General features: G+C 38.1%; 1 protein-coding gene across 1 annotated transcript in view; it reads left to right on the top strand.

The window, feature by feature from the left end:
• NUP37 (nucleoporin 37) overlaps positions 1-13,363 on the top strand; it is a 45,871-nt gene that overhangs the window by 29,560 nt on the left and 2,948 nt on the right. The window contains exons 6-7 of the mRNA XM_003832576.6: positions 4,617-4,707; positions 13,010-13,191. Coding sequence (XP_003832624.2) covers positions 4,617-4,707; positions 13,010-13,191 — 273 coding nt within the window. The remainder of the gene's footprint in view (positions 1-4,616; positions 4,708-13,009; positions 13,192-13,363) is intronic.

Below are 13,363 nucleotides of genomic sequence, written 5' to 3'. Positions count from 1 at the left end.
TTAGTTGGCATTGACTTAGTTTCATTGAAATAGCTTTCACATTCATATTTTGTCAGTTTATGTAATATTATGTAATTACATTAATAAGCATGGGTTTACATCCCATACAACCAGTGGTTTGCTAAGCAAAGAAGCTGTATTCCCTCTTCATACACATACAACAAATGCACATGTGGGCATATTAGAAAATAGCCTTCTCATTCTTGGCACTTCCATAGGGGGAAAAAAGAAAAATCTGTCAGAGTCAGTTCAGAGAGATTCTACTGTACACTGTGTTTACAACATTTTAAAACTTAGGCACATTTGTCCATACATAGATACTGCAAATAAAATGCAAAAAAAAAAGAGTTGAGAAATGTACCTTACAAAATAAGAGCACCTGAAAAGCTGTACCTATTACCATTCATATAAATGATTAAGACTGTTTTTGTCAGAAAATGAGAGAAAGTTTTGGCTTTTTCCACTGGTAATTAAATATGAGAGGGGAAAAGGAAATATGAGGTGCAGCCAACTTGGAAAGCTATTTGATGATAACTACCTGCTAAAGTTGAATATATTTGTAAGCTGTGATCCAGCAATTCCATGCCTAGGTATGTACCCAGCAGGTGTGTGTGTGTGTATGTGATCGTATGTGGGTATCTATATTCACTAAAAGACATGTGCAAGACGGCTTACAGCAGCATTCTTGGTGACGACCAAAAATTGGAAACAACCTAAATGTCTGTCAGGAGTAGAATGAATATATATGTTGTTGTGTACTGAATTAATTGAAGACTGTATAAGGCATTAAGAAAAAACAAATTGAGGGGCGCCTCTGCCCGGCCGCCTCGTCTGGGAAGTGAGGAGCGCCTCTGCCCAGCCGCCCATCGTCTGGGATGTGAGGAGCGCCTCTGCCCTGCCGCCCTTCGTCTGGGAGGTGAGGAGTGCCTCTAACCGGCCGCCCCGTCTAGGAAGTGAGGAGCGCCTCTGCCTGGCCGCCTCGTCTGGGAGGTGAGGAGCATCTCTGCCTGGCCGCCGCATCTGGGAAGTGAGGAGCGCCTCTGCCCGGCTGCCCCGTCTGGGAAGTGAGGAGCGCCTCGGAAGTGAGGAGCGCCTCTGCCCGGCTGCCCCGTCTGGGATGTGAGGAGCGCCTCTGCCCGGCCGCCACCCCGTCTGGGAAGTGAGGAGCGCCTCTGCCTGGCCACTGTGCAATCTTCCAAGTGTGAAGTGACAGCCTTTCTGCAGGTGTACCCAACAGCTCCGAAGAGACAGTGACCATCGAGAATGGGCCATGATGACGATGGCGGTTTTGTCAAAAAGAAAAGGGGGAAATGTGGGGAAAAGAGAGATCAGATTGTTACTGTGTCTGTGTAGAAAGAAGTAGACATAGGAGACTCCATTTTGTTCTGTACTAAGAAAAATTCTTCTGCCTTGGGATGCTGTTAATCTATAACCTTACCCCCAACCCCGTGCTCTCTGAAACATGTGCTGTGTCAATTCAGGGTTAAATGGATTAAGGGTGGTGCAAGATGTGCTTTGTTAAACAGATGCTTGAAGGCAGCATGCTCGTTAAGGGTCATCACCACTCCCTAATCTCAAGTACCCAGGGACACAAACACTGCGGAAGGCCGCAGGGACCTCTGCCTAGGAAAACCAGAGGCCTTTGTTCACGTGTTAATCTGCTGACCTTCTCTCCACTATTATCCTATGACCCTGCCACATCCCCCTCTCCGAGAAACACCCAAGAATGTTCAATAAATACTAAAAAAAAAAAAAAAAAAAAAAAATTAAAACAAAAACAAAAACAAATTACAACAACATGCAACAAATGGCGGTAAATCTCACAAAACCTAATGATGAGTAAAAGAAGTCAGACCAAGAAAATACGTAACATATGAAAATGGACATCATTTTTATGATGTTCAAAAATAGGCAAAAGTAAGCAATAACATTTGAAGTCAGAATAGTGGGTACCTTTTGTGAGACAGTAAGGAAGTATGAGTAGAAGGGAGCGCAAGACAACTTTTGGAGTCTTGGAAATACTCTGTTTCTTGATTTAGGTGCCATTCTTTTTGAGTGTATTCTCTTTGAATTGTACATTTAAGATTTGTGTATTTTTATTATATATGGTATACTTCAAAAATTTTATCCAAAAAAAGTGACTATCTCATGTAAGTAATATTAACCAGATGAGCTATATAGTAAAGACACAGAAAAATGAGCTGAGCTCCATAAAAGGATTTGAGAAGGGCTTAATTAAGGAATCTATCAAAAAGGAAAATAAGACTTAACAACTTAAATTGTGCCATCTGTAGCTAATTTAGTTAGGATAACTAGTTTCAGCCCAATTTGTTGTATTTTACATACTTACTACTTGGATTGTGTAACCACTAAGAATTCTTGAATAAGCATATAATTATAAACCATAAATCATTTTATACCAATCCCTTGAAAACTAATCTGGATCACCCTCCTCATTTTTAAGTCAGGTTTTTGTTTGTTTGTTTGTTTTCTTAAATGTCAGGTTCTGTTCAGGATAAAATACTGGTTAAAAATTAGGTAAAACTTTGGTTCATTGGACAGGAATACACTTCATTAACTGACCAGTTTTTATTTAATATTTTTATCCATATTTTCTACCTCTTTTGTTTCCTTCATTTGAAAGAAAAAAATCATGAAAATATTTTGGAATGTATTTACTCAATTTATATAATAACCAACAAAACAAATACATATTAGAATAAGATCAAAAGAATGGAGGTTTTAAACCATCCTCTCATGGGACTTGCTGAATTTTCAAGACAAATTCATACTATTTCAGTAGTGGTTAAAATATATGCTAGCCCAACACTTTATTTTGCAGAAAGCAATAGAGAAGAAATACTTGATCAGTTGCCATAATTAATAATCTAATTCATCGTGGGGAGTGAAACACAGTTGCATAAACCCCTGCTAAATGTGATTTCTCTCTTCAGTTAAATTGTAATTGTCTCCCTTGTATAATAAATACAGATGAAAAGTATTGATTTGGCAAGAGAACAGTATGCTTCTAAATTGTTTAATCATTAAGATAATCATTTTGAAAAACATCTGTGTTCATTTGTATGTAACTATGATATTTCAACATTTAGAGACCCAATAATTTGTACAAGGAAGAAGAATATTTGAAGTTATGTGTTTTGGCACAGAATAGTAGCATTGTCCAATACATACTCTACTTTCTTCGAAATAAATTTTTGCCTACACATTGAAAATAAATTCCTCAAATTGGTTAAACCTGTTTGGTTTAACCTCATTGGTTCCCTAATGAGATATGAACTATAAAACCTAGAAGAAAAATTCCAATGAATGAGTTCAGTCCTTTTTTTATTGTTGGTTTTTGTTGTTGTTATTTTGAGACAGGGTCTCTGTCACCCAGGCTGGAGTGCAGAGGTGCAAACGTGGCACATTGTAGCCTCCACCTCCTGTGCTCAAGCAATCCTCCCACGTCAGCCTGCCATTTTAGCCTCCCAAGTAATAGCTGGGGCTACAAGTGTGCATCACTATGCCTGGCCAATTTTTATGTGTTTTGTAGAGACGAAGTTTCACTGTATTTGCCAGTCTGGTCTTGAACTCCTGGGCTCCAGCGATCCTTCTATGTCAGCCTCCCAAAGTGCTGGGATTACAGGCATGAGCCATGGCACCCAGTCAAGTTCAGTTCTTAAGGATCAGAATTATATGTGCACTTTGCCAGCCTCCCACTGACTTCTGTCACTGGCTGTACTCTGTGCCATACTCTGTGCCAGTGCAATGTAACAGTGGCTGAGTATGGAGAATGAGCAGTGGGTGAGGGATAGCATTCTCACGACATGGTGCCATGACTGAGATTTCTGAGTCTTGCTCTCCCTCTGCAATGGTAAAGCAATTGAAATGGAGAGCCATGTTGGTGAGTAACCTGGTCCTTGTTACTGTGGATTTGTAACTATTGAGGAAAGAGAGAACAGGAAGAACCAAATGCCTCTTTCAACCCAGCTTTAATCGTCAACCATGGCCAGCTTGGGGAGAGAAAACTGGAAAAGTAAGCCAAATTACAAAAGGTATAAATAGGAAGTAGCCACTGGGTTGGAATCCTAAAGGTAGAAGGAATAAGCAGTATGGAAGATGGCCGTGTTGCTAAATTTACATAACTTCATATTAGCTTCTCTGTATGTTGTTTTGAAAATAAAAATACTCGGCTTGCATGCGTGTGTGTGTTTGTAAGCGCCCCAGTAGTAATTATCGTCAGTTGAAATGACTACTGAAGTAGTCAGACAACCTGATTAGTGACCTAGAAACCTCAAGATTTTGCCCACAAAATAAAGAGTATATAAATAATTTAATTTGATTACCATGTAAAAGTGTTGCTGTGATAGATTAATTAGAGGGAAAATGTGTGTGACTCTTTTGTTCATGATTGAGTATGGTAAAATTTAAATTCTTCATCCTACTTTCATATTACTTAAAAGTGGTGTTATAATTTTCTTTAAAAGATATACATTAAGTACAAATGTCTGCCTTATAATCTGTAGTTAATAGCTTTGAATAAATTCATGGAAATTTAATTTTTTAGTAATGATATATCAAGAACAATTAACATTATACTGTTATTCTTTTATTAGGATTTGGAACTTGGAAGGAGTGCAGACAGCTCATTTTGTTCTTCATTCTCCTGGCATGAGTGTGTGCTGGCATCCTGAGGAGACTTTTAAGGTTATTATTTATAATTTAACTCTCTTATCAAATTGAAAAGACTTATAGAGATATAAGACATCACATACATAGAGGAGGAAGATCAATGATTTTTCCCATCTCAGAGGTACTAATCAGCACAAAGGCATTTGGATTAGTCTAGAAACCTGTACTGTAGAAGTTTCTCTATAATTGTTAAGGTTTTTATTTGACAGCCATCATCCATAAATGGCATTTATTCAAACTACACTTTTCCTGACCTTTAGTGGATTTCAGTGTAAAAACTGGTGTTCCAACAATCTAGTAGCAGTAGGCAGGGATTTTTTTTGTTTTTGTTTTTCTTTTGTTTTTGTTTTTGTTTTTTTTAGACAGGGTCTCACTCTGTCACCCAGGTTGGAGTGCAGTGGTGTGATCTTGGCTCATTGCAGCCTCCGCCTCCCAGGCTCAAGTGATCCTCTCACCTCAGCCTCCTGAGTAGCTGGGACTATAGGCACATGCCACCACACCTGGCTAATTTTTTTGTATTTTTGGTAGGGCTGAGGTTTCGCCATGTTACCCAGGGCGCTCTCAAACTCCTGAGCTCAGATGATCCGCTCATCTCAGCCTCACAAAGTGCTGGGACTACAGGCATGAACCACCATGCCTGGCCCAGTAGGCAGTTTTTTGTTTGTTTGTTTGTTTGTTTGTTTGTTGTTTGTTTTAAGTTACATCATCCACGCTTGTGAGCCCTACTGTGTGAACAAAAAACATTAGTCGCATAAGGCAAATTTGTCTTAGCTACAGTAGTGTTCAATTCCTATTCAAGATAGAGCTTTCTAAAATACTAAAAATACACTACAAGTTCTTATTATCAACTACCCTTAATGCTGATTCATTGGGAAGTTAGGAGCCATTAAACAAGAATTCTCTCATTTGCCAGTATCTTCTCTTGGTCATCACTGTAGTTATTGTATGTTTCCCTAGAATCTGAGAAGTTACTACAATCATCTTTCTTAAAGTTAACTCTTCATCTGTTCTCTAAAGTTCATGGTAGTTCCTTAGGCTCCCACAGTCCTCTAATGTCTTCATACTGTTTTTTTTTTTTTTTTGAGACAGAGCCTGGCTGTCACCCAGGCTGGAGTGCAATGGCACAATTAACCAACCTTTAATCTGGTAGTTACCAAGCATGGCCCCAAGTTTCATTTCCAGTAACTCTAGCATTCATCATTCACTGCAACCTTCGTATGCCGGGCTCAGGTGATCCTCCCATCTCAGCCTCCCGAGTAGCTGGGACTATAGGCACGCACCACTACACTCGGCTAATTTTTGTATTTTTTGTAGAAACAGAGTTTCACCATGTTACCCAAGCTGGTTTCAAACTCCTTGTCTCAAGCGATCTGCCCACCTCGGCCTCCCATATTGCTGGGACTACAGTTGTGAGCCACCGTACCGGCCATCTCCATGCTTTTTCTCTGTTGATTCTGTTCTGTCCTCAAGTTTGCATGAGAAGATAAGTTTCGTTAATCATAACAAGCACGTAGTGCTTACATACGCCAGGCCTATAGTCAGCATTTCATGTATGTTAGCTTATTTATTCCTCATGGGAACATGAGATAGGCACTGTGATTATCCCCATTTTACAGATAAGGAAACCAAGGCGCAGAGAAATTAAATAAATTATCCAAGGTCACACAGCTACTAAGTGGAAGAATAGGTATTTGAACATATGCCTCCCAGCTCCATAGGTCTTGCTCTTAAAAATTCCCTTTTTCCACCTCCCCTTTAATTTTAAACTATCTTCATCACACCTTTTATTTCTAAATGTTTGAATCCATCACTTGTACCTTTTAACTTCATTTTGTCTTTTCCCATCCCTTGGTCTAACACCATAATCTCAGTCAGTCTCCACTACTGTCTCACAAGGTACCAGGGATATTTTCAACACATCCCATGGCCTTTTCCTTCATTCTTATTCTCCAGCCAGTGTTTTACACTGCTGATCACCTCCTTCTTGAAACTGCTAGTTTGATTTTTAAAGCCGCATTATCTGAGTCCTCTTGAGCGACTTTGCGTATATGTTCCCTTTTTCTTTATACTCTGCCAACTTTTCTTTCACCATATATTTGTGAATTGCTTCAAGGGTTAATTGTCACTACACTGTATCCTTTATTGTAATAGGGAATAAAAGAATGAATAAAATCCTTAGTATACTGATGTATAAGGGAGAAAAAACATGTAAATACAGCAACACAAATAAGTTTTAGAATAAAAAAATCTATTAAGTAGAATGATGACATAAAGAAGGATTAACCAAATCTTCTCGCAGCTTTCACAGAGGAGATAATCCCCAGACTGTATCTAAGTGTGTGCTCTGAACCCTGGGATTTCATGGAAATTTGTTCCAGGCCCATTGAGTCTTTCATCAGTAGAATTATACTCTGCATATGTGCATGAGTGAAATGTTCTAACTTATTAAATTGATAGGTTTATTTCTGAGTCCAGTTCCTAAATTTTGTTTTATGCCTACATTTCTCCCTGAGAGCAGTGAGTCTACTTAAAACACACAGTTTCTACCAAAATGTTAATATCACCACATATAATTACAATAAACTGCTTTTTAAAAACTATGACCTGCATGACAAATGAGAACATTTATTACAACTTCTATCCCAAAACTTACATCTTAATGCTTAATTTCTTGCTGTTATTTTTTTATCTCTTTCTTCCATATGCTTTAACTTAATTTCTGTTTTTTTCTCCTACATATCATTAAAATTCCACCTTACCCCATCTCCTTTCTTTTATGATGTTTCCATGACTTCAGAATGTTTGAAAGTCCCTGTTCTAAATCACATAAACTCAGAATCCTAAAATCATCTTTAATTCTTCTTTCCCTATACACAAACTATTCCAGGTCTTTTAATTTTTCCTTCATTTTCACTAACTCTAGCATTCTTCTCTTCATTAAGGTGCATTCTCCCCCTTTCTTTTCTCATGCCTAACTTGCCAAGCCTTAGCTTGTTTCTAAAGTCTTTGGCTCTTTACTCTTTGATTCTTCTTGCCTACTAGACTAAGAGTCTTAGAATATCAGTTTCATCCTATCACTGCTAAACTCAGAAACCTAGAATACAGAGAAGTGGTTAAGAGTGTGGACTCTTGAATTAACTGCTTGGAGTCAGATCCCAGTTTCACCACTTACTAGCTGTGTGATCTCTGACAAGTTACTTAAACTTTCTCTGATTTCACTTCATCTTATAAAATGGATACATAAGATTAAATGTGCTAACGTGTAAAATCCTTTAAAAAGCACATAGTAAGCACTCAGTCAATTTTAGCTGCTGGTCATTGTTGATACTGTTATTGCAGCGATAACAAGCCTAATGGCTTTCAGTGCTCTGCCATACGTTTTCAGTCATTTACAGTGCTCTACAGTCGTTTCAGTGCTCTGCAAGCCCAGAATTGTTAGCCTCTTATGCTTGGCCTTGATGAAAATAAGGCAGCTAGAGAAGAAAGAGATGAGTTCATGATTACCTATCTCATAGAATTCTTATGAAAATCCCAAGAGATATAAACCATAAAAAAGCCATAAGATCAGGAAAACACAAAACAAATGGCTAGAATTTAACAGTTAGTAAAATATACAAAAGTCAAGAGACCTCCAAAAACTAAGCTCCCAAATCCAATAAGACTCAATAGGAGCTAGGATTTCAATGCATACTAATAACAGGACCAAGGATTCAGGATGTCACGGGATCAAAGAATTGGGACTGAGGACATCTCAGTCTCTGACCCTAAGAAAAAAGAGGTTAAAGAGTAGCTAAATGTGGCCGGGAGCAGTGGCTCATGCCTATAATCCCAGCACTTTGGGAGGCCGAGACAGGTGGATCACTTGAGCTCAGTAGTTGGAGACCAGCCTGGGCAACATAGTGAAACCTCATCTCTCATCTCTACTAAAAATGCAAACATTAGCCAGGTGTGGTGCTCGACCGTAGTCCCAGCTACTCTGGAGGCTCAGGTGGGAGGACTGCTCATGCCAGGGAGGTTAAGGGTGCAGTGAGCCCTTCAGCCTGGGCAACAGAATGAGACTCTGTCTCAAAAAAAAAAAAATAGCTAAATGAAATAGGTTTAACAGCCAACATTTGTTGAATGCTTTCTATTTTCCAGGGACTGTACTAAGTACTTGACATGTATTCTCACTTAATCCCCAGAAAACACTGCAGAGACAGTAGTAGTATTGTATTTTGTAGATGAGAAAACCAAAGCACCAAAAGTTCAAGCATTTTGCCCAAGGTCACACAGTGACAGATTTGAACTCAATCTGGTTCAAATACAACAGTGTTCTGTGCCACTTAAAGTATTTCCACCTTGGAAATTCACAGTGCATAGTATTGTTTATACTTCTGAAAATTCCTAAAGGAAAAATCCCCCCTGTAGCATTTTTAGATTCAGCTACTCCCAAACTTACTTAACTTTTCTACCCTATCTGTTCTTATCACCCAAAAAAAGATTTGTCATAATTGAGCACAGTTATACAGACAGTAAATAACAAAAATCTTTTGTTAGAACTGAGTTTTAATTTGACTTTAACCTATAATAATAGCCAGTGTTTTTTGAGTGCCTGCTTTGTGCCAAAACAGTTCTAAGTGCTTTATATTTACTAACTCATACCGTTCTCCCAATAGTCCTATCAAGTAGATACTCTTATTAGCCCCTTCTTAGTGATAAGAACCCGAAACACAGAAAGGTAAGCCGTTTGCCCAAGATCTTACAGCTCCTGAAGGCAGAGCTGGGCCCCATCCAGGCAGTCTGGCCATAGAGGCTGCACACCTGCTTACCATGCTTCATTGTTCATTGCCCCTACTACCTTCGGACCAGGCTCAGGTAGACTTAGCCCTTTCGTAGTCCATAAGTTATACCTGAAATTCTCAAGATCTTTCAAGTCACTCTTAAAATATCAAATATTTTTACTAGGTCCTGGTGGATTTTCCTCGATCTCTTACCTTTTCTGATCCTTCCCCACTGCATACTATAGCACACAAGACCACTCACCAGTCTTCAGCAGCCTAGCCTTGTAGCAAGGAACATGTGTGCACTGTAGTTAAACAGACCTGGATTCAAATCCAGGCTCCATCATGGGCTAGGGTTGATACCTTGTACAAGTTACGTGAATCACTTTGAGCCTCAGTCTCATCTGAAAAATGGGATTAACGATAGTAATTTCCTCATACAGTGGTTTAGGGGATTAAATAAAGCAGACATGTAAAGCTCTTACCCCAGTGTTATACTTGTTTTTGTTGTGTTTGTCATTGACCTCATTGTACTTATTGTTAGTAGCATTAGTATTATCTTAACATTTGCCTGTTCTTAAAGAATCATTTTTGTTTTCTGTTTGTTTTGTTTTTGAGGTAGGGTCTCACTCTGTGGCCCAGGCTGGATGCAGTGGGACAATCATAATTCACTGCAGTTTCTATTTCCCAGGCTCAAGTGATCCTCCTGCCTCAGCCTCCTGAGTATCTGGGACTACAAGTGCTTGCCACCTCGCCTGGCTAATAAGAATAATTTCAAATTCCACTTCTTCTATTAAGAATACTGTAATTCCAAACATTGTCTATATTCTGAAATAATTCCTTTTTGTACTCTAGAGCATTTTGCCTTAAATTATTGTCTGATTTTTTCATAATTCTCTTTTCTAGATAGAAAGTTTCTTGAGATCAAGGATTATGTCCTTTATCTTTGACTTCTGTTGGAATTAATACAGTGTTTTGTGTATGTATGTATGTATACAGTAGATCTTCATTATTCACAGATTTTGTATTTTTGAATTTCCCTCCTCACTAAACTTTATTTGTAACCCCAAAATCAATGCTCATAGCACTTCTTTAGTCACAGACATACGCAGGGAGCACAGAACAACAAAAAGTTTGAGTCCGCTTATGTGCACTTGCTCACCTAAAATTGAACAAGGTGAACTCTGGCTTCTTATTTTAGCTTTCATACTGTAAATATGTGTCTTTTCCTCATCAGTTTAGTGCCACATTTTTAACATTTTTGTACTTTTTGTGGGTAATTTTACTGTGTAAAATCATCCCCAAGCACAGTAATGTAGTGCTGGCTAGTGTTCTAAGTGCAAGAAGGCTGTGATGTGCCTTATGAAGAAAATAAATGTGTTAGGTAAGGTTTGTTTAGGCATGAGTTATAGCGCTGTTCATGGTGAGGTCTATATTAATGAATCAGTATATATTAAGTAAGATATCTTTAAAAAGAAGCACAATTTTCAAAAGCTACGTATTGATCAGTCATCAAAAAGGCTGGCAGGGAACCTAACTGTGTATTTCCCCAATGGTTCAGTATTCACTAATTGAGTGTTTGCAGCAACTTTATAACAACAAACTATCATGAATAATGAAATTGACTATCCATGTGTGTGTGTATAACATAGATGCTCAGTAAAAGCCTGTTAGATGAATAATAGAATAAATGATGTTTTATGTGTTTAGGAAAGTACAAAAGTACGTTCTTAAAGAACAGTCACATTTTAGCCATACAGTAAGTTTTTGAATCTGATATAATTATCCTCCATTTTACAGATATGAAAGATAACTCCAGGTCACTCAACAGGTTTAAATGGTACAGCTCAGGAGTTTTGATGCCAAATCCCACATTCTTGCCAATCTACCACTACTATTTACACCCTCAAGGATTTTTCAACTTAATAGAACCAGAATTAAAAGAACACTGCTTAAAAGTAAGGACTTTACAGAGATGTAGAGAGTGGAAAAGCATTTTATTCAGGCATCAACTACTCATGCACTTAGATACTCATAGCAATCTCATACCTTATCTCCCACAGATGGGTATAGCAATGCCATGATTCCTTGAGATTAAGAAAAATTTTTTCACATTTTATTATTTTGTAAAATTGGAATTTATATTATAATTAATTTGTGCATTTGATAAAGTATTTCACACATAAAACTTATCAGTGTATTAAACATCTTAAGTCAATGGTATCTTAGAATAAAGGAAATAGTGAAGTAATAGCTACTATTTTTTGAGTGGGTGGCTACTATTTGTCAAGCATTACATTGAGGTACTTTACCCACATTACTATTTAATCATCACAACAATCCTGCAGCCATTCTTATCCTCCCATCTCCATTTTAGAAATGAGAAAGCTGCCAGTCACATGGCAGTCACTCAGCTTATAAGTGAAGGAAGCGGCGTGTCTGTGCTCTTTAACTACGCTGCCCTGCCTTCCATTCTAGAAACAAACTTCAGTTGCATAAGTATGTGTAACACATAAATGTCTGTCTCTCTTGAGAGATACATACTTAGCTATTCTTTCTAGACAATATAACTAACATAACTTAAAAGTAACTTTTCCCAGAAGGAATTGTTAAATTGATCTCTTCTTCTTAGTGACGGCACATCATCACTTAAAATTCTACCAAATCTCAAAATCTTTTTTTTTTTTTAAGATGGAATTTCGCTCTTGTTGCCCTGGCTAGAGTGCCGTGGCACAATCTTGGCTCACTGCAACCTCTGCCTCTCGGATTCAAGCAGTTCTGCCTCAGCCTCCCGAGTAGCTAGGATTACGCGCATGCCACCACAACCGGCTAATTTTTTTTTTTTTTTTTAGTAGAGACGGGGTTTCACCATGCTGGCCAGGCTGATCTCGAACTCCTGACCTCAAGTGATCTGCCCGCCTCAGCCTCCCAAAGTGCTGGGATTACAAGCGTGAGCCACCACACCCGGCCAAATCTTGAATTGTTTATCTTGCCAGTTTTTCTCTAAGGTTTTTTATATTCTCTAGAGATTTTTACATAGCCTCTTCCTTTACATTTGATCTTCCATTTGTAATATAGGTTGAGGATCCTTATCTGACATTCTTGGAACTAGAAGGGTTTCAGATTTTGGAATTTTTTGCATTTTGTAATATTTGCATATACATGAGATACCTTGGGAGTGGGACCCAAGTCTAAACATGAAATTCATTTATGTTTCATGTATACCTTATACACATGACCTGAAGATAATTTTATATAACTTTTTAAAATAATTTTGTGCATGAAACAAAGTTTGTGTTAAGTGCTTATATGTGGAATTTTTCACTTGTGGTATCATGTTAGCACTCAGAAAGTTTTAGTTTTTGGAGCATTGCAGATTTTCAGATGAGGAATGCTGAACCTGTATATTGCAAATCTTTACATTTTACCGTACAACAGTGAATCTCTGCTTACACTTCAGGTATAGTTAGTGAGTACAACAGTGAATCTCTGCTTACACTTCAGGTATAGTTAGTGAGATAAGTGATTGAGTTTCTTTTTATTTTTCTGTCTTACAGCTAATGGTTGCAGAGAAGAATGGAACAATCCGGTTTTATGATCTTTTGGCCCAACAGGCTATTTTATCTCTTGAATCAGAACAAGTGCCACTAATGTCAGCACACTGGTGCTTAAAAAACACCTTCAAAGTTGGAGCCGTTGCAGGAAATGATTGGTTAATTTGGGATATTACTCGGTCCAGGTACTTTCTTGATATGTTTGTCTATTACACACAAAAAAAGGCAGTAACTGTTGCTAAATGATCCACTCATCTATCCTGTTATACCTGAGACTATGCTGTCAAGCGAAAGCAAGTCTTTCCTATAGAAGGCCAGAGCTATGGATTTTTATATAACATAAACTTGCTATGCAGA

This window comes from Pan paniscus, chromosome 10 (assembly GCF_029289425.2).
Source record: "Pan paniscus chromosome 10, NHGRI_mPanPan1-v2.0_pri, whole genome shotgun sequence".
NCBI lineage: Eukaryota > Metazoa > Chordata > Mammalia > Primates > Hominidae > Pan > Pan paniscus.
Note: the sequence above shows the minus strand (reverse complement) of the source record. Positions and strands in the feature narration are given on the sequence as shown.